The following is a 22629-nucleotide window of genomic DNA, read 5'->3' as shown; positions in this document are numbered from 1 at the left end:
TTTATTTACCCCTTTACATATTCCTGATGACTTATAAACTTGTTTTATTTAAAATGTTCTTGTTTTATTATATTTTCATTTTATTCTTGTTCATTATTTATCCATTTAAAATGTTCAAAATAATTTACATGTTCATAAAAGTAAAAAATACCCCCCAAAACAAAAAAAAAACAAAAAAAAAAACACTGTAAATAAATAATATTAATGGCAATACCATTTATTTTTTGGTAAAACTTTTAGCAACTTTAACATCTTAACTTTCTGAAAAATGTTTATATCAATTTATTCGTAGAGCATAATAAACATAAATGAACCAAACATTAACCCTGAATTATATCTGTGTTTAAGTTGCACTCAGTGGTGAAACCCAGTGGGAGTTTAAAAACCATGTGAAACGAGAAAGCTGTTGGCACAGTGGGGGCGGACATCTCTGAACACATCGGCATGTTTGCAATTAAGCAATATCTTGATAAACCGAGCAGATATTTCAGGTTTAAGCTGCTATATTCTTGCCTAAAAACATTGTAAAATTCATTCATTTTTTTAACAGAAACCGCAATAAAGGGCATATGAAAAGTGATCCTCCCCCCTTACTGATTTTTTATTTTTTGGCATATTTGTCACACTTAAGTGTTTTATCATCAAATAAATTTAAAAATTAGTCAATGACAACACAAGTAAACACACTATGCTGTTTTTAAACAAGGTTTTTTATTATCAAGGGCGAAAAAATTCCAAACCTACATGGCGCTCTTTGAAAAAGAGACATCTGCTAAGTGAAGTGTGTACACACCCCATAGGCAATAAGGGGTCAAGGAAAAGTAAACCTCAGGGTCCTCCTGACACTCACATTACATAGACAATGAAACAAAAATGTGGAAGAAAAGTATGTTTGAATATCTGGAGTAGTAAATTTGGCTTTCATGAAGGAGGTTCCTTTACTTTGGAACAAGATAGAAAATTAGAAAATAAATTGGAAAAATAAAAACAAAACATTATGAAATAGAAAAGCATTAAGACTGAGATGAGGAAGTTGGGTAAACACAGAGGAAGTATGTGGAAGAAAGATACACAGAAAAAATGCTTTGGGGGATTAGATGTGGACAAATATGTGGCAGGAAGAAAAGACAATAATTAATTAAAATCATCAAATAACAATTTAGCAGATAAACTACTTCTGCGTAAATTGCCTCCATCATACACCAGTGACTCCTCTCCTTCTCTTTAACCTCCTCTGCCAGTTCTGCAGGCCCTGAAGCCTGATCCAGATCTGGACTCCTGCCCCTCAACAGCAGCACAACCGCAGCAAGGAGCACAACAGTAACAGCATCAAGCTCCTCCTGTCCATCTCCATCAACAAGGTTAAAGTCTGCCCACCAGTTTCTCATGGTGGAAGAAGTGGCTCCAACTGACCCAATTTTATTTTACCGCCCCTGCGATTCACTGCCAATGATGTGGAAGATGCAGCCAAATGGACTCCCTGATCCAGTTCAGTCAGAAGAGTGATTTACTGAACAACCCACAGTTTCAAGAGTTCTGCCCCACAGGAGCTGGAATCAGGCATCTCCTTGCCAATAAACTCAGGTAGCTGATCTTCACAAAATGTCATAGTTCCTGCTTTTATCTGAACCAAGACTTTAAAATGTTAATTGCGGCCAGGGGGATAATAATCCCTACACTGACATGATGAGAACACTGAGGGGTGAAATCAAGAAAGCCTTCTTACAAAGAATGGACATGTATATTCCAAGCAGTATTAAACAGAAACCAGATGAATTTGTGCATGATTTCATCCACCGCTTAGAAGAATCTTTCAACAAACATTCAGGCCTGACTAAACTTGGTAACTTGGAAGACCACCTTAGGCATGGGAGAACCACATTTGCCACATCATCCATAAAGGACTGCTGCCTGACCTTGCAGGTGAAATCAAGCAAACATATGTGGGGTGCAACACTAGGGCACACTTTGAGGATCTTCGCCACGCTCAAGTCAATTAACAATAAACCAAAAGAAAGAAGGATGACAAATTACAGAAAGAGCTTCATATGGCAGCTCTCACAATGTATCAGGCAGTAGGAGACCAAAGATACCCTCCACTGTGATTTTTGAGTTTCACAGATCATGAGGGCTGCATTACCAGCCCCTGCACACAATCCCCTGTATCAGCTGAAACCAGGGGACTGGTTAGTGGAGTAGGTGCTTTACAGAAAAAATTGGAGATCCAAACACTGGAGAAGTCCCTTCCACATTTGCTCACGACTTACACTGGAGTGAGAATCGCTGAAAGAGCCAGTTGGATTCCCGCATCTCACTAAATAGATTCCAGAATCAACCCAAGAACCCAATGCATTGCCCTAGAGTTAGAATCATAAGGTCATTTGCCTCAACGCACACACACCATGGTGAAAGAGACACATAGGAACATACAGGGAAGATCTCTACACATTGCACATAACCTTTCTCCAATTCTTCTTAATCTTTTTATTTGGTGGCTACTGGGCACTCCTTTGCCTGGACAACGAGGTCTGCCATGGTAACCAAGGAGTGTGATCCCCCCAACAGTTACAATTATAGTTCAGGAAAATATAACTGTTTCTGCTTGGTTTCGATGTGATGTTGTGAAGCACGGCAGTTTCTCAAAGGGATGGTCCACATATGATGTCCGCGTGTTTCCTCAGGGTCAGCCTACCTATTCTTCTAGTTGGTGCCCCTTCTGGTCGACTGTTTATTGGATTTCTATCAACTTGGCTCTATTAAATGGTGAGCGGACAGTTTAAACAACAAGTAACATTTATTAAGGATTATTCGGGAGGTTCTTAACCATGTATTAAGCGCAATCCTCTAATTCTTACATCTAAACAAATGTCTGCCAGTCTCTGGGATGGCTTTGATTTATGTTGGTTCTAGGTGTTGATGTAAAAGGAGCAGATGCACGAACTCTTGAAGGTGCAGCTAATTCCTCCTAATGTTCTTCTATTCCGCAATCTGCCCCCCACCCCCACCCCATCCCCTAATATTTATCCTACTCTTCCTCCCTCAAAGGCTTTCATTTCTTACCTAAATTCATCAGACCCCCCCAACAACCTGCCCCTTCTGTTTTATACAAATAGGCCTGGGTTTGACTGCATGCTGTCTTTACAGATCACTCATCACCCTGCACATTGTAACACTCTATCTGCCCTATTCCCATTTGCTATATCAAATATGATTCCTCCTGTTTTCACACCCAGAAAAGGAAACTATACTTGTCTCCTTAGGAATAATATCACCCATTTTGGTAATATGACATTTTCTCAGTGTAGCTTCACAATATATGTGAATTCCTGGGCTAATGTTGGCACACGGTCTATAGCTAGAGCTGACTTATTTTAGTGTTTGATATTGTGTTAGATACAGCGAGAAATGGGCCTTGTTCTTTACAAACCGGCACCGGTATTCTCAGGGTTAACACTTCGACTAAATCTATGGTCCTACAAGACCATTAGACTTGTTTTGCACATAGACGGTTTCAATGTGAGCTTTGCTGCAACTGTGTTTCCTAATATTTAGGCACATTAGATTCAGGAATTTAAGGGAAAAAAAAACTGGCTGCGTTTGAATAGGTTTTAGAGACGGCGAAAGATGTGTATCAATCTGCTAAACCCACTGGTGGGACCTTAGGATCTTCTTCTAGGAGCCTTCTTTGGCTTCATACGGTGCTCTGAGTGTGCTCCATCCTCATCCTTCTATTCTAACACTTCTATTCATCCATGTCTTACAGATATTACCATAGAGACTTTAGGAAAAAAAGTCCAGTTCACAACCTTTAGTTCTTATTAAAGGAGAACCAGTGGAGCGTGTTCAGTATAACAAGTACCTAGCTGTTGTCGTCGACAATAAGCTGGCACTCAGTAAAAACTCCAACAAGGTCAGCAAAAAACACATCAAAGATTGCACTTCCTTCACAAATTGAACCAACTTGGAGTGTGTGAAATGTTGATGACCATCTTTTATATCTCTATGATAGAATCAGTCCATTTGCTTTCATCACCTGGTTCGGTAAACAAAAATAGGATAAAGCAAGTGGTAAATGTGGCATGTAAAATTACTGACACTAAATTACCTAATCTAACAGAATTTATTTATTGAGAGTTAGACAAAACGCCAAAGCTATTCCTCACTCTCCTCATCATCCAGTTCATGTCAAATTTGAGCCCTTACCGTCTGGAAACAGATTCAGGCAGCCTAGATCAAGGACCAATGGATGGAAAAACTATTTTATTACTCAGGCCATTATTCAGACAAAAGCGATTGGTTGCGGCATTCTTAGTTGAATTGTTACTTGCAATGTTGTAGAGTGATTGCATCTGTGTTTTGTTTTCAATGGTTTTCACTGCTGCAAGACATTTTCATCGCTGCAAGCAAAACTTTCGGTAGGGGAACAACAATAATGTTGAGTCAGGAAGTCTAGCCTTGAGATTCTAGTTCATTAAACACTTCCGTCAAGTTCAGCTAAGGTCTGGCATCTCACCAGAGCATTATTATCAAACTATTTAAATTCTCATTCCTTGATCATCCCATGCAAACTGTTTATATGTCCATAAAAATCTCAGTGATTTACATCAAGCTCACCTATCACTTCTGCTCAACTTGTTTCTGTAATTTGGGCGGTCCTAAGTGGGCTTGGAAAAACGCTATTTCTTGAATACTGCAACCACACTGAGTCTCCTCCCAAGCCTTCAACCAAGCCTTTCTTTCTTTTCCTGCTCTCGGTGGAGGTGGACGCTTTTTCTCTGTCTCCCGCACCCCTCCCATATCTGCCCTGCTTCAGCTCTGTGTCTTGTCTTTTTGGAGCCTCTTTTTGCACATCTTCCAAATTCTTCCAAAATATGGATTTTGTCAGCTGGTCTCTCAATGCAATTGATCAAATTTTCTCGACGAGAAGACAGGGGTCGGGAGAGCCCACCTGCCCGGACGGGACATTTTTCTCCAGATACACGATGGACTCCTGGCAGAAGTGGAGGATTGTGTGTTTGTCGATAATGTCAGTCGAGGATGTGGAAGATATGTATATAATTGGATGTTTGATATCAGGATTTCTGGTTTTTGGAGTCAGCGGTTACCTGGCATATCGAGAAATTCGGAGAATGTCAGCAGCTGTTCTGGCCATTGTAAGGTTGCCTGGCATGTATGATGGGATCTTCAGAGCGATCAACACTCAGACTGAGATGTTACGTGAGCTGAATCGCAGACTGGATGTGATCCTTAGGATCGCAGGCAGGTTGCGGTTCCTGGACTAAGGGTTGAAATGGGATAAATCTTGGAGAAAGTTGTTTGCTCGGATCTGGCAGAAAGACCAGGAATTTGGCTGTTTGGATTCGCCTTTGAGAAGCACCAGCGAGACTCTCAAGGTTGACGGAAAATCAAGAGTCAGCCTATCCCAAATAATTATTGTTTTTCTGAATCTGGCTCCCCTGCACGGCCTTGATGGCTGGCTATCTTCAACTTCTCCCGGAAGTTATGTAAACATGACGCTCTGGTCCCTCTGCCCCCTCCCTTCCCTGAGGACATCTGTGGACCTGCTGAGAACTTTGTGGCCGGTTGATGAACCTTACAACGTACCATCAAGGACAATGGCCTCTGGGACAGTGCTTCATGGACTTACTTGCACACACACACATCCTCAAGATAAACATATGCACCCCTCACACCACCTTCACTGATCCCAGCATGATGTTGTTTTGTAAACTTGTTGCTTCTTTGTGCTGAGGTTTTTTGCAATCTCAAACTGTATCCTGCTAAGGATAAAGTATGAAATATGATTTTTTTCCCACTACTTACCTAATGTGGCCTCTTTTCTCATCTAGCAAGGGCAGCGCCTGTGATGTGGGCAGCAAAGCCTCGGTGACCCGTCCCCCCATTGTCTTGTGTCATGATGTCTGTTTGGATGGGTTGTACTGGAATTCTAATTTCCCCTCGGGGATCAATAAAGTATCTTTGAATTGAATTGAATTGAAGTATCCCCAGATAACCCATCCTCAGTCGTAATTCATCCATTCCCTTAATTTCTTCCTTCAATAAATGCTTAATCTCATATCTCCGAGGCTTGGTTCTTGCTGGTGAACAGCATTTTAATGCTACCATCTTGTGGCAAATGTGTAACTGCCAGTTTGGTGATTAACTGCACTTAAGTCAGGTTGAATACCTGAGGCCGATCTGTAAACGGCAGTACAAGGTGATCATGACAGAGAGATGATCTGTATCTGAATTTATTTAACTTTATCAATGAGAATGTTTTTTCCCAGATGTTGGTAGATCCAAACAGAACCAGACTCATCTGAATGGGCCTCCTCAAGTGTACCAGTGATACTGACTTAAAGTTCTCTGATGTGTAATTGAGCTTGAAACTTTATACTTTAGAATAAGATTTATTACCAAAGAAAGTCTTTTCTCTTTTAGTTTATAAACATTCTGTGGATGTGTACTGCTTAAGAAGAACACAGGAGATTCTGCTTTCTGCCTTTTCCTCAAAATATTATTTCTACTTTATTCTATATATTTAACTTTAATCACAAAAATAGATTTTTTTTTCTGAAGTGTCAACTTCAATCTCAATATTTTAATTTTATTATTGGGAAATAAAAATAAAATCCACCAAGTAGCCCGAATATTCCTTTTTAAACAACGTTATATTCTGCATTAATCTTTAATTTTTTAGCGTTAGCTGGCATATTTAAGGGCTAAAGCTAATGTCTTGGAGGCTGTTCAACACATTTCCTGATGTTCAGATGATCACTGATAACATTCATGTAGATAAGCAACAGAGGATAATGATCATCACTAAATTCACCTACATTATTGCACATCACATGTTCACCTAATACTGTGCAGCCCTAGTCTAGTGCACTATAGCTGAGTGTTGTTGCACACATAGAGACTGTAGCTCTGTAAACAGGATTATCGACTTGTAAATAAAGGACAGTGATGGCTGCCTGACCTTGTTTTTAAGTCAGAAGTGGTGCTGGAGGTTCAAAGGTTGCTATAATTGACATTTACTGTTTAGTTATAGATGTGGCTTTACAAGCTGCAGTTGGCTTAGTTTAAAATGTTCCTTTATGTAGTTGCTGGTCTAACTGCGTCTGTTGTTTGTTTCCTTTTAATGACAAGAATTACTTTTTTAGTTGGAGATGTTCTAGTTTCCTAAAAGTGACAAACTGATGTTAAAATCAGAAGACTGATTATTAAACCTGGATCTACATTTAAACACAAACCTCAAGGCTAAAGTTGCTGCTGTGAAAAGAGTTAAATATTCAGTTCCTGCTTCAAACTGCTCCTCTCCCTCTAGTTACAGTCATATGAGTCTATCTTCTTCCTGCTATAACACACTGTAAGCTCCACTTTGTTCAGTCTGATGTTTATTGCCCACCCAACCCTTTAGATATTGGTGGGCAGAACATAAGTGGAGGAGATAAAAATCTTACTAAAGTTCAAACTGATTAAACATCTAAAACAGAGAACCTCACGCAGTTGTTGTTACTGAAAGGTAAAATGGCTCAGAGAGGAGCTCAGCTGGAGAAAATATCATGTACCATCTGTTTGGGTCTACTGAGGGATCCAGTGACTATTCCCTGTGGTCACAGCTACTGTAGGAACTGTATTAAAGACTTCTATGACGGAGAAGATCAGAGAAGAATCCAGAGCTGCCCTCAGTGCAGGAGAACTTTCAAGCAAAGGCCTGTTCTGGAGAAGAACATCATGTTGGCGGACTTGGTGGAGGATCTGAAGAGGACTGGACTCCAAGCTGCTCCAGCTGATCACTGCTATGCTGGACCTGAAGATGTGGCCTGTGAGGTCTGCACTGGGAGGAAGATTAAAGCTGTCAAGTCCTGCTTAACCTGTCCTGCTTCCTACTGTAGGGATCACCTCCAACCTCACTATGATGCTCCATCATTACAGAAGCACAAGCTGGTGGATCCCTCCAAGAAGCTCCAGGAGAACATCTGCTCTCGTCATGATGAGGTGATGAAGATCTTCTGTCGTACTGATCAGCAGTGTATCTGTTATCTCTGCTCTATGGATGAACATAAAGGTCATGAAACAATCTCAGCTGCAGCAGAAAGGACTGAGAAGCAGAAGGAGCTCCAGGTGAGTCGACAACAAATCCAGCAGAGAATCCAGGACCAAGAGAAAGATCTGAAGCTGCTTCAACAGGAGGTGGAGGCCATCAATGTCTCTGCTGATAAAGCAGTGGAGGACAGTGAGAAGATCTTCACTGAGATGATTCATCTCATCCAGAAAAGAGGGTCTGATGTGAAGCAGCAGATCAGATCCCAGCAGGAAACTGAAGTGAGTCGAGTCAAAGATCTTCAGGAGAAGCTGGAGCAGGAGATCACTGAGCTGAAGAGGAAAGATGCTGAGCTGAAGCAGCTCTCAACCACAGATGATCACAACCAGTTTCTCCACAACTACCCCTCACTGTCAGCACTCAGTGAGTCTACACACTCATCCAGCATCAATATTCATCCTCTGAGATACTTTGAGGATGTGACAGCAGCTGTGTCAGAGCTCAGAGATATATTACAGGACATCCTGAGAGACACATGGACAAACATCTCACTGAGAGTCACTGAAGTGGATGTTTTACTACCACAACCAGAACCAAAGACCAAAGCTGGATTCCTAAAATATTCACAAGAAATCACTCTGGATCCAAACACAGCAAACAGGAAGTTGTTATTATCTGAGGGGAACAGAAAGGTAACATTAATGAAAGAAAAACAGTCTTATCCTGATCATCCAGACAGATTCACTGATGTTAAACAGGTTCTGAGTAGAGAGAGTCTGACTGGTCGTTGTTACTGGGAGGTGGAGTGGAGAGGAGGAGTTGAAGTAGCAGTTTCATACAAAAACATCAGTAGAGCAGGAAGGTCTGATAAATGCAGGTTTGGATCCAATGACAATTCGTGGTCATTATATTGTAACAAAAACAGTTACACATTTTATCACAACAACATTAAAACTCCAGTATCAGGTCCAGTTTCCTCCAGAATAGGAGTGTATCTGGACCACAGAGCAGGTATTCTGTCTTTCTACAGCGTCTCTAAAACCATGACTCTCCTCCACAGAGTCCAGACCACATTCACTCAGCCTCTACATGCTGGAGTTTGGGTTTTAGCAGGTTGGATCTTCTGCTGAATTCGTTAAACTGAAATAATCAGAACTGTTCTGAGGTCCAGTTGGTTAAAATGTTTATTTTAGTTCCAGTTTCTTTAGTCTCCATCATTGTTGCTGAGAGCTCATTGTTGTGTCATTTCTTCACTGCTCAGAGATCAGCTGTCTTTATGGAGCTACTTTGTCATCTTGTTTGTTGTTTTGTTGATGTTGGAGTTTGTTTGGGTGCTGCCCCTTCCTGTTTCTGTTCAGCCATGGAGGCTATCACTGCTCAGGAGGATTTTTATTCACTTAAAGTAATTACATTCATATTTATTGCTTTTTCAAATGTTGTTGTTGTTCAAATCCATGTACAGATGAGCTGATGGAAACTATAATTAACATGTTCATCATCAATCAGGTCATCAATCAATATTTTATTGGACAAACATCAGATTCCGGATCAAACTGATTGTAGAAATGAATTAAAATAGATCAGAAAATTACTGAACAAGAGTCCTTATCAGAGTTTACTGTTTTATGTTTTGAGCAAATATGTGGACACAAATATTGTGTTTACATTTTTATAGTTTACAACATTTTTTTTTTTGTGCAGACAAGTGATCACATCCTTAAAATGTATTATTATATCCAGCAATCTGTGGCTGTAAATGTTTTGTTTATTTGAAATTTTATAAAATTCTATGCATGATTTGATTAAAATGTAATGTTAGTTTTTCTTCCCACATTTAACTTAATAAAACACAATATTCAACACTAGAATGATGATTTATTTACACTCTGAGCATACGTTTACCTCCTCCCAGCTGCTAATGAGAGCAGCCGCCACGGATTATTTGTCCGGTGTCCGCTATGCAACCACACAGCCAGACTGAGCCACCTTCGGCACATGACCCAATGCCCTTTGGACCTTTTTCAATTCTGTTCATCAGAACAATTCATGTAAGAGGTGGTGTCTGGGCTGAGTAATTTAGTTCTTAATTAGTTCTTAATATTATGTCAAGCCCATGTGAAACTAAAAGGGTTGCTAAATACGGTACTTTTCTTTGTTAGCTACAACCGCTAACTGCTAATGCTAACACCAGGCCGGTCAAATATTTATATCCAGCTTGTCGCCATCTTTTGAGAGTCCATAGAAGTTCCATTTTAGTAGTCTATTACTCCATGTGATGGCTACTTAACATGAACATCAGAGGTCCAAAGAGTTTTGATTTCTAAAGTTTTCTAAAACATTATTTTTCTAGAATAATGGTGGCTGATTGAAACAACATTAAGAACATTAGTCAAAAATGCTTATTGGTGTCTAATTAGGCAAATCCTTCTTTAAAAGATTATTTTATTATAATAATGTTTCATCTGTTCTTCCCATTTGCATTGTGAATTGATTGTTTGAACACATACCAATCATTGATAATTAGTTTTCAAACTAATTTTACCTCATTTCCAAATTCCTCAAAATAAACCTTGATTCTTAAAAAAAATAATAATGATAACACTAAACTGTGATATCATTGCTTCATTTTATTGGTTATGGTTTTCAATCATTTTATTTGTTCCTTTTTTCCTTCATTTGTATATAGTTCATTAGTTTCTTTATTCTTGCAGGTTTGCTTGGTAGTTTAAGTGAAATAGTTTCTTTCCTAGTTAAAGAGTTATTGACTGTTTCCATTTTCCTTTAACCTCAGAAGACGCTTAGTTGCTATTATGAGGTTTTTAAGAATGGCGGGTTTGATTTTCCTAACAGAGATGCAGAGTCAACCAATCATTGATTGGTTGAGTCTTCTGATGTCGCATTTTCAGCTCCACTCGGCTCACTTGGAACCCAGGCTGAGTAGATACAAAATTAGGAGGTGGTAACAACTACCGGTACCTAAAGGAAAACCCTAAAAGTCGAGTTCAGTTGGTACTAGTAGAAAATTGGCTTAAAATGAATGCTTTTGAGTGGGCCAGCCAGAGTCCCGAATTTAATCTGATAGAGTCTGTGGAGGCAGATGCAGATTAGGGTAATAGTAAAGAGGCCCTCCAACCACATAGATTTGGAGCTCATCAACAAAGATACACCTTCAACATACCAGAGGAAACATGCAACACCATATTCAGCAATTATAAGAAGGGTTTGATGCTGTCATGCCAATAAACATTTCTCATCTAATTATGACATGTAAATAAAAACAGATGGTTTTTTTTAGAGATACTCTTTCTACATTGGTTTAATAAATTTTGAGTGCCTGTCTCCTTCTCTACCCCAAAAAGACTTTTTGGATGAATAAAAACATTTTTCACCTTAAATCTGCCAGGGGTGTGAGTACTTTGGGGTTTACCTGCAGGTTTAGTAATATTACAGTAAATATAAATTTTTGTTTGCTGTCATTCCCCCACTCCAGCCATGCTTACAGCATTATGATACATGAGACCATTTGTGTGTAGATTCATTAATACTATAAACTATCACGCCCTGCTGAAGCCACGTTTCTGACTTTTCATTGATTTAACTTGTTCACTATAAAAAAAACTTTGGTGTAGAAGAAGCAGAGAGGTGAGTCAGACTGTAATCAACAGGTTCTGCTCCCTAGTTGCTTCAGGTACTTTAACATACATGTCTGGACCTGATTATGGAAATTCAAGCAGGTAACAAATGGAAAGTTTTCTCTTTAGTTTATTCATCATATTTTATTCATTGAGACATAAATGTTGTTTTAATTTAAAAATGAGGAAGAATATAAAACTGTGTAATTTTCCTCTGTTTAGATGAACTTAAGAACTCATTATAAAATATTTAGTTTAAAATGGCGGCCAGTAAAACATGTTTCCTCCCTTCAGATGTTCGTATCTGATGATGGGTGGAACCAAAGATGTTCACTGTAGCAACATGTTGTTCAGAATGAAACTGACAGTCAGTACTGAGAGGTAAGAAGTGAATTTCATTCTGAATTTCATTAGAAATGATTTCTCTGATCATCTCTAAGAGAAGGTTTCTACAAGGCCATGGAAAGGAAGGGTGAGGAGGTGCTGTAGCTTCCCCTGGTGGAAAATAGATGACTCACATGAACTGATAGACCATGAAAATAATTCATTGGAAATATGCACACCAAAGTCAATCAATAAAACTAAAATAATTAACCTAGTTAAAGTCTATTCACTTTGCTAATAAATGCTATCTGCATTAGTAGGCCATAAAGCATTAACACATAACATGAAACTTTTATTTATTTTGTTTTGTATAATGTATACCAGTGTTCCCATTGGTCTGGTGTCCATCATAAGACAGATTTTATTTCTTGTTACAAATTCTGGGTAGAAATATTCACAGTAGCTCTTAAAAGCCTTTACTGTTTATTTCCAGGTGAAGTAAAACTGTGGACGTTGCTTTTTTAATTTGACTCTATGAAGATTAAAACAAACTTTTCCTATTTTCCAGTTGTTTCAGGTCCTTTTACCAGAACCGTTTTTTGCTCTCTGTTTAAATGCATAGGGCCTCCACAAGCCACAAGAGGGACCTGAAGTTCCTCTTAGTACAATAAACATTGCTCATATTAATTCGTTATAAGCTTAATAATAAATATATGATATAATATATGACACGTAAGCCGGGTCTCAGGCTTTTGTGGCACATTTATGATGTACAATTAAACTGAAAAGCAAACAAATCTGTCAAGCAAAATTCTGTTAAATACAAGCTGACCAGTGAATATTTCTTATTTTATTTGTATGACTTTAAAATAACATGCTGGTTATTCCAAGCAATAGTCGATGCTGATTTCTTTTTATCATGTGCTAAACAAACAGATCTGAACGGGGTTGGAGTGAAACTCATAAAGTTTCTGACAGATTCCAGTATTAGTCATCTTTTTATTAGTAATCTCTTTGCATAGGGCCCCGGAAAACTAGAAAAGGCCATGCCTTTTTCTATACCTGTCTGGACTTCAATTCAATTCAATTCAGTTTATTTATATAGCGCCAATTCACAAAACATGTCATCTCAAGATCTTCACAAATGGTTTGGAATGATATAGGGTTGTCGGGGAGGTTAGATTAAACTACTGAGTGTTAGAGTTTGGCCATTTTAGAATGGGCCATATGTAGGGGTACTAAGTAAAATAATACACTGATAAAGTGTGTCTATGTAGAGCCCACTGGTGGTCATTGTTATACTAAAAACCACAATGATTGGGGATACCTCTCTCTGTCAGACTGATTATAACCATTGGAAAAGAGAAGGGGTCATACAGGTAGCAGAAATGGAGGGTGTGTTTGCACCTCAACCATAACTGAGCTGGTTTAGGCTAAACCTGACTCCCCCTTACTCCATCCAACAGGGAGGGAGAAAGACAGAGGAAAGAATAAATGGAAAGTGTTGTTTTCTGTTGTTGGGACCCACAGCCATGGATTACAGCATGAAGTCCGGTACAAACTTTTCTGGAACTTTCAAAATAAATTGCATTAACCAACTTCCAGCACAACTTTGGAAGGGGGGGTAACAGCGGACTTCCTGTGAGGTCACTGCCTGTATAAAATCCCCACCTTTCCAATGAATCGATCTCTTCCACTGCTCCCCTGCGGGACTGGACAGGAGGGACACAGCACGCTAATGTCTCTTTGCAGGCAAACAGACATAACTCTTCAAACTGGATCCAAGAGTGTCATAAGAGTGCAGATTGGCATCAAACAGCTCTCCCATGCATTCAGCATTGTTACAACAGACCAAAGGGGGGTCACATTATCCTATGCCCATTACTCTCCTGTAGGGAGCCATAGGAGCTATAAAGCCACACTCCACACCCTCCTACAGATGGCGCACTGGCCTCCAACATCTCACGACACCCAGGTCTACAGGTCCTTCTCAAAATATTAGCATATTGTGATAAAGTTCATTATTTTCCATAATGTCATGATGAAAATTTAACATTCATATATTTTAGATTCATTGCACACTAACTGAAATATTTCAGGTCTTTTATTGTCTTAATACGGATGATTGTGGCATACAGCTCATGAAAACCCAAAATTCCTATCTCACAAAATTAGCATATTTCATCCGACCAATAAAAGAAAAGTGTTTTTAATACAAAAAATGTCAACCTTCAAATAATCATGTACAGTTATGCACTCAATACTTGGTCGGGAATCCTTTTGCAGAAATGACTGCTTCAATGCGGCGTGGCATGGAGGCAATCAGCCTGTGGCACTGCTGAGGTCTTATGGAGGCCCAGGATGCTTCGATAGCGGCCTTTAGCTCATCCAGAGTGTTGGGTCTTGAGTCTCTCAACGTTCTCTTCACAATATCCCACAGATTCTCTATGGGGTTCAGGTCAGGAGAGTTGGCAGGCCAATTGAGCACAGTGATACCATGGTCAGTAAACCATTTACCAGTGGTTTTGGCACTCTTGCATGTCTGATGTTTTGTTTCCAGTCCTTGTATAATTATATCAATATTACTATTGAATATTGTTCCAGATCATCAGTTGTTTTCTCTAAATGTTTTTGTCTGTTTCTTTCACCATTACTGACTGACTGTTTCTTGAATCCACTTTAACTTGGTGAAATATGATTAAACTTTGAAAAATATAACTTTTTAGAAATTATTCACCCCATTATTTTCCCTAATTGTGGCCAAAGTTACATTTATGACTCATTAGCTAATACTGCAGCTCCACAGTTTTTTCCTTTACACACTCAGATTAGATGAACCCATAAATAGTAGCCAGTTGTTAATTTCCTCAAGAAGAATCAAGCTGCTCTTCAGCTGCTACCAACTGGCTCCAATAATTAAACAAGACTTTTTCTTCAGTAAATTAAGACACACGGTGGTTTCTCCTCTCTGGAGTTGCTAATTAAATGCTGTCTATAAACCTCTGGGACTAATTCATAGCATCATAATCAGTTTTTCTCTAAACTCAGAGCAGATTATTCCTCCTGAGCTTCACCAACTACAGGTCCTTCTCAAAATATTAGCATATTGTGATAAAGTTCATTATTTTCCATAATGTCATGATGAAAATTTAACATTCATATATTTTAGATTCATTGCACACTAACTGAAATATTTCAGGTCTTTTATTGTCTTAATACGGATGATTTTGGCATACAGCTCATGAAAACCCAAAATTCCTCTCTCACAAAATTAGCATATCATTAAAAGGGTCTCTAAACGAGCTATGAACCTAATCATCTGAATCAACGAGTTAACTCTAAACACCTGCAAAAGATTCCTGAGGCCTTTAAAACTCCCAGCCTGGTTCATCACTCAAAACCCCAATCATGGGTAAGACTGCCGACCTGACTGCTGTCCAGAAGGCCACTATTGACACCCTCAAGCAAGAGGGTAAGACACAGAAAGACATTTCTGAATGAATAGGCTGTTCCCAGAGTGTTGTATCGAGGCACCTCAGTGGGAAGTCTGTGGGAAGGAAAAAGTGTGGAAGAAAACGCTGCACAACGAGAAGAGGTGACCGGACCCTGAGGAAGATTGTGGAGAAGGGCCGATTCCAGACCTTGGGGGACCTGCGGAAACAGTGGACTGAGTCTGGAGTAGAAACATCCAGAGCCACCGTGCACAGGCGTGTGCAGGAAATGGGCTACAGGTGCCTCATTCCCCAGGTCAAGCCACTTTTGAACCAGAAACAGTGGCAGAAGCGCCTGACCTGGGCTACAGAGAAGCAGCACTGGACTGTTGCTCAGTGGTCCAAAGTACTTTTTTCGGATGAAAGCAAATTCTGCATGTTATTCGGAAATCAAGGTGCCAGAGTCTGGAGGAAGACTGGGGAGAAGGAAATGCCAAAATGCCAGAAGTCCAGTGTCAAGTACCCACAGTCAGTGATGGTCTGGGGTGCCGTGTCAGCTGCTGGTGTTGGTCCACTGTGTTTTATCAAGGGCAGGGTCAATGCAGCTAGCTATCAGGAGGTTTTGGAGCACTTCATGCTTCCATCTGCTGAAAAGCTTTATGGAGATGAAGATTTCATTTTTCAGCACGACCTGGCACCTGCTCACAGTGCCAAAACCACTGGTAAATGGTTTACTGACCATGGTATCACTGTGCTCAATTGGCCTGCCAACTCTCCTGACCTGAACCCCATAGAGAATCTGTGGGATATTGTGAAGAGAACGTTGAGAGACTCAAGACCCAACACTCTGGATGAGCTAAAGGCCGCTATCGAAGCATCCTGGGCCTCCATAAGACCTCAGCAGTGCCACAGGCTGATTGCCTCCATGCCACGCCACATTGAAGCAGTCATTTCTGCCAAAGGATTCCCGACCAAGTATTGAGTGCATAACTGTACATGATTATTTGAAGGTTGACGTTTTTTGTATTAAAAACACTTTTCTTTTATTGGTCGGATGAAATATGCTAATTTTGTGAGATAGGAATTTTGGGTTTTCATGAGCTGTATGCCTAAATCATCCGTATTAAGACAATAAAAGACCTGAAATATTTCAGTTAGTGTGCAATGAATCTAAAATATATGAATGTTAAATTTTCATCATGACATTATGGAAAATAATGAACTTTATCACAATATGCTAATATTTTGAGAAGGACCTGTAGAACGCTCTAAAGAAACGAGGTCCAAAACTTCTTTGGCCACTAGAAGGTCTTCACAACACAGTCAGAAGAATCAGAACCAACTTTATTAACCAGGTTTCAGGGGACAAACAAGAATTTTGACTTGGGTTTCCATCACTTGCATCGTAAATCAAACATCAAACCACAGAATATAGTGAACAAAGAAAGGTTTAGGATTTATTAGGTTTACCAGGAAACTGAGTTTCATTATGAAAACACTTCAACAACTTCCTCGAACAAGAAGACTAAATGAACGTTCTTACACACATCAAAGCTAATATTATAGGAAGTTGGACTTCCTGGCTGAGCTTTTATTTCAGTTCATGTCATGTTTGCTCCCACCTGAACCCAAACAGTTCTGCTGATAAGAAATATGTTAAAGAAAATCAACTACAGGAAGAATAGATGTGATGAAAAATGCTGCAGAAGTCCTTCGTGTTTTCCCACAAAAAACTCAGTAAATCTGACTGGTTCAGTGATTTGATCCCAAAAAATGATGTTTGTCCAATAAAATAATGACTGATGTCCTGATTGATGATGATCATGATTATAGTTTCCATCAACTCATCTGTACATGGATTTGAACAACAACATTTGGTCTGACAAACATAAATAAAGGTAATTAGTTTAGGTGAATAAAAATTCTCCTCAGCAATGACTAACTGCTTTCAACCAACTGGACCTCAGAAAAGTTCTGATTATTTCATTTTAACAAACTCAACAGAGGATCCACCTTGAACATAAGCTCCAGCATATAGAGGCTGAGTGAATGTGGTCTGGACTCTGTGGATCAGAGTCATGGTTTCAGAGATGCTGTAAAAAGACAGAATACCTGCTCTGTGGTTCAGATACACTCCTATTCTGGAGGAAACTAGACCTGGCAGCATGGTTACTGTTTTGTGAAAAAATGTGGAAAAGCTTACGTTACAATGTAACGACCATGTTTTGTCATTGAATTCATAGGCTTCTCCAGTGGAGATATTCTTGTATGAAACTCCTATAACAACTCCTCCTCCTCTCCACTTCACCTCCCAGTAACAACGTCCAGTCAGACTCTCTCTACCCAGAACCAGTTTATAGTAAGAGATCGTGTCTGAAACATCAGACGGTTTCGGTAAAACTGATGTCATTTTTCTGTCACCCTTAGAAAATACCAGATTGAACTTTGTCGTGTTTGGATCCAGAGTGATTTCTTGTGAATATTTCAAGAAATCAGCTCTGGTCGTCGGTTCTGGTTCTGACAGTAAAACCTTCACCTCAGTGATTGCCAGTGAGATGTTTGTCCATGTGTCTCTCATGATGTCCTGTAGTTTATCTCTGAGCTCTGACACAGCTGCTGTCACATCCTCAAAGTATCTCAGAGGACGAATATTGATGCTGGATGAGTGTGTAGACTCACTGAGTGCTGACAGTGAGGGGTAGTTGTGGAGAAACTGGTTGTGATCCTCTGTGTTTGAGAGCTGCTTCATCTCAGCATCTTTCCTCTTCAGCTCAGTGATCTCCTGCTCCAGCTTCTCCTGAAGATCTTTGACTCGACTCACTTCAGTTTCCTGCTGGGATCTGATCTGCTGCTTCACATCAGAGCTTCTTTTCTGGATGAGATGGATCATCTCAGTGAAGATCTTCTCACTGTCCTCCACTGCTTTATCAGCAGAGACATTGATGGCCTCCACCTCCTGTTGAAGCAGCTTCAGATCTTTCTCTTGGTCCTGGAGTTTCTGCTGCTTCTCAGTCCTTTCTGCTGCAGCTGAGACTGTTTCATGACCTTTATGTTCATCCATTAAACAGAGATAACAGATACACTGCTGATCAGTACGACAGAAGATCTTCATCACCTCATCATGATGAGAGCAGATGTTCTCCTGGAGGTTCTTGGAGGGGTCCACCAACTTGTGCTTCTTTAATGGTGGAGCATCATAGTGAGGTTGGAGGTGATCCCTACAGTAAGAAGCAGGGCAGAATAAACAGGACTTGGCAGCTTTCATCTTCCTCCCAGTGCAGACATCACAGGCCACATCTTCAGGTCCAGCATAGCAGTGATCAGCTGGATCAGCTTGGAGTCCAGTCTTCTTCAGATCCTCCACTAAAGCAGCTAACGTGATGTTTTTTTTTAGACCAGGCCTTCGTCTGAAAGTTTTCCTGCACTGAGGGCAGCTGTGGGTTCTCCTCTGTTCTTCTCCATTCCAGTGGTCTTTGATACAGTTCATACAGTAGCTGTGTCCACAAGGAATAGTCACTGGATCCTTTAGTAGATCCAAACAGATGGAACAGGATAGGTTTTCTTGCTCCAAATCAGACATTTTCTGCTCCATTTCACCTCTCAGTAACAATGACTGTTAGTTTCACTGGTCTGAGTTCAGATCTCAAAGGTTTGTTGCTCTAGAGAATCTCAGTAGATAAATCCTTCATCTGACTTGTGCATCTAAAAGAAGAAACATGAAAATATGTTAGTTCACAGTAAAAAGAAGGTTAGCTTTCAACACAGATTATTAGCCTATATAACATTAATTACTATATCAAAGTTTTCAGTAGCTTGAAGAACCAACTTGCTGAGGCTAAAACACAATTATCTGTAGTTTTTTACCTTTAATATTTATCAACAACTTGTGTTTTCTTGACAAACACTGAATTATTTATTATCGTGTGACTTACAGCATCAGTGCTAAGAGGCTTAATAAACAAACATTCATTTCTGAATTCTCAGCTAGAAGAATAAAAAGGAACTGTAGTGAAAACATTTTGCAGTTTTAACTAAAGGTGCAAAACAGGAGCTACTGCTGAGATCCTTCCTGATTGTAGCTGTTTATAACATCCCCCACCCTGAAAGGGAACCTACCATCTACATAACCAACAATCCCTCCACCCTTCATAAAATAGTTAAAACAGAGGAATAAAACTATTTAAGCTCCATTTTCAGGTATTTCTCTGTTGTTTTCATCTCAAACAAACAGCATTTATGACTTCATCTCCTTACATGTTTATTTCTAGTAGCACTGTTTTTGACTTGTGATGTAAACAGATTACCCGGAACATTTAGGAGGGAACACCGCCTAGCATAACAATAAACTGGGTCCTAACTTTGAGAACATTGAATCTATTTGTTTGTGCTGTGAAAACCATTTTAGACGCTCTTGGTTGAATGTAATCTGTCTAAACGAGACAAAATGGTTCAATGTAAATGCTGCAGGTATAAAAACCGAGTTAATATCAGAGAAGCAGTGAAATAAAACGTTCTGGTTAAACTGTGTTAGCATGGCGAAGCTACAATGTGACCGAGTCTGTAGTCAGTGTTTGTGGCTGTTTACAGCTCTCTGTTCTACGACGAGACGATTTCCAGTCAGAAATATTGACTAACTTCAGCTTCCAGGTGTTACCACGATGTAATAATTTATGTTTTAAACGTTTTTAGTCAAGATAAAACGTTACTTACCTCGGTGGAGCTCTGCTGTTGTCGCTCTGGTCTCGCGGGCTTCTTTAAATGATTACGTAGAGCGTTCAGCGCAGAAGAAGAAAGGGGGAGGAGCTTCTTCTTACGCTGTTTTACGGCGGTTGGCAGAGTGACTGTAGATTCATTATCGCCACTTACTGGACTGGAGACAGGAAGGAATTTATTTTTATTTTATTTTATTTATTTATTTTTATTGTAAGAACGAATGAAACAATTTACAAACATTATCAAGCAAATAGTAACAGGAATTTACCAGGTTGAGTTAAAAAATAAATAAAACAATAATAATAATAAAATAAAGTAAATAAATAAATAAGGGTTTAATCAAATCAAAGTTGCTAATAAACGTACAAAGTTGTTGAACAGATTTACATTTAACCAAAATAAGAGACTCACAAAAACTTTTCCAGTAATTGTTCGAAAAATAAAGATTTTGCTTAATTTTAGAAAATCTACATCTGTGAATGAAAAACTTCCCTAACAATATTATGTTATATATAAGGAATTCTACTTTAGTGTTTTGAAAATAAACACTTTATAATCGTTAAAGTGAGAGCTGGCAACTGAATTCCTCGGCCTTGGAGCCAACTCCACATATTAATCCAAAATTCACGAGTGAAATTACAAAGGAAAAAGAGATGATCTGAATCTTCTTCATCATCACAAAATGTACATCTGCCAGTATCAAATTTAAATCTTATCCTGATAAAAACATTGGATGGGTAAATGTTATTTAAAATTTTGAAGGGGAGTTCTTTAACTTTTGGAGGAAGAGCAAAGGATTTATATTTTGTTCTAATTTTACATATTAATTCAGTACTAAACTCAACAAGAATATACTGCCGCTTAACTTGAGCAGGGTACGTTCTTTTCTGTAAAATTTCCCTCAATAATTTATTTTTTTATCAGTAAAATCTATGTTTTCTATACGCAATCGACACAGACCAGGGAGAGTTTGAGAGTGAAACAAATCTTCTATAACCATAGATTTAAGAGGTGTTGGTATTGCTTTGATCAGTTTGTTGTAAGTCCTAACATCAAAACCAAGATTACATTTCAAGCGGAAATCATCAAACGATAGTAGATCTCCAATCTTATTCATAAGATGTGAGATAGCCCAGATTCCTTTAAAATACAGGTTTTCAAAAAATACAGATTTTCTATTAAACAAGACATACCTGTTGTTCCATATGTCCATTATGTTTGTACAAACGTTTCCAATAAAGTAGAACCAGTTGATGAAAATCTGACAGTTTGATGGGCAACTTATTATAATCAAAATCACATCTCAGCAGAATATGTATTTCACCCACAGTTTTAAAGATAGAATTGGGGATTTCAGACAATTCAGTTTTAAGACATCATTCATGGCACTAAAATCAATGACATTACCACCACCATCCTCATAACCTTTAAACATATCATCCTTTCTAATGTAATGACATTTGTTCTTCCATACAAATTAATATTAATTTTGTTTATAGCCTTGATAACATTTGGAGGGATTGGCAGAGAATATGCTGGGTAGATCAATCTGGATAAGCTGTCCATTTTGGTTAGGAGGATTCTTCCAGAGATAGTGACATCTCTTTGCAGCCATCTGTTTAAAATTGATTTACATTTTTATATATTGCTTAAGATATTATTTTCTTCCGATATTGCTTTATCTTTACATATTATTATACCTAAATATTTTACCTCTTTCCTCACTCTTAAGTTATACAGTGGTTGCAAGGAAAAATCATGGATGGTCAAAATCTCACATTTATCTATATTTAATTGCAATCCAGATGCTTTAGAAAAACAATTTAAAAGTTATAAACTTTGGGAATTTGATCACTGTTCTTTAAAAATAGAGTCGTATCATCAGCCAACTGACTTATTCATATATTTTGTCCAAATATATTAATGCCTTCAATGTCACTGGTCTTAATCAAAATAGATCACATTTCTGCCACCATTATAAACAATAACGGGAATAAGGGTCATCCCTGTCTTATTCATCTATTGATATTAAATCTAGGGCTGGTACCGTGATTCAGAGAGACAGAGCTATTAATGTTATTATAAAGCATTCACACAACATTCAGAAACTTTTGTCCAAAACCAAAATAAGACAGGGTTTGCATTATGAAGGGATGTTTGACACAATCAAATGCTTTATAAAAATCTAAAAATAATATAAATCCCCCTTCATCAAACAAATCACTATAGTCAAGCAGATCTAAAATAAGTCTAATATTGTTGTGTATTGATCGATTTTTTAGAAAACCAGATTGTGTTCCAATAATTATTGATAAAATCCCTTCTTTTAATCTTGCAGCAACAAACCCCGGCGAGAATTTTTTAATCTGTGTTTAATAAAGTAATTGGTCTTAGATTATTTATTATTCGTTTATCCTTTCCAGGTTTGGGAATTAAGGTAATTAAATCTTCCTTCATACCAGAACTCAATGTCTTTCTCTCA

The 22629-nt window shown here is 38.7% G+C and overlaps 2 protein-coding genes across 2 annotated transcripts; one reads left to right on the top strand and one right to left on the bottom strand.

The window, feature by feature from the left end:
- The first annotated feature begins 7530 nt into the window (after positions 1-7530).
- On the top strand, positions 7531-9890 carry LOC124880985 (tripartite motif-containing protein 16-like). Its single transcript, XM_047386455.1, has one exon. It carries the CDS (start codon positions 7531-7533, stop codon positions 9175-9177), a length of 1647 nt encoding a protein of 548 aa, XP_047242411.1. The 3' UTR covers positions 9178-9890.
- A 6974-nt stretch (positions 9891-16864) lies between these two features.
- Positions 16865-20190, bottom strand: LOC124880895 (tripartite motif-containing protein 16-like). The gene is made up of 2 exons (XM_047386298.1): positions 20145-20190; positions 16865-19136 (listed from the first exon to the last, which is right to left on the bottom strand). The coding sequence occupies exon 2, from the start codon at positions 19024-19026 to the stop codon at positions 17413-17415; it is 1614 nt and encodes a 537-aa protein (XP_047242254.1). The 5' UTR covers positions 19027-19136; positions 20145-20190; the 3' UTR covers positions 16865-17412.
- Between the last annotated feature and the right edge of the window lie 2439 nt (positions 20191-22629).

The sequence above is a fragment of the Girardinichthys multiradiatus genome, chromosome 14, assembly GCF_021462225.1.
Source record: "Girardinichthys multiradiatus isolate DD_20200921_A chromosome 14, DD_fGirMul_XY1, whole genome shotgun sequence".
NCBI lineage: Eukaryota > Metazoa > Chordata > Actinopteri > Cyprinodontiformes > Goodeidae > Girardinichthys > Girardinichthys multiradiatus.
This window is presented reverse-complemented; position numbering and strand designations above follow the sequence as displayed.

What these genes read in the sequence shown, in the direction of transcription:
- LOC124880985 (XM_047386455.1), top strand. Translation starts at nt 7,531, where the DNA reads ATGGCTCAGAGAGGAGCTCAGCTGGAGAAAATATCATGTACCATCTGT.
- LOC124880895 (XM_047386298.1), bottom strand. Translation starts at nt 19,026, where the DNA reads ATGGAGCAGAAAATGTCTGATTTGGAGCAAGAAAACCTATCCTGTTCC.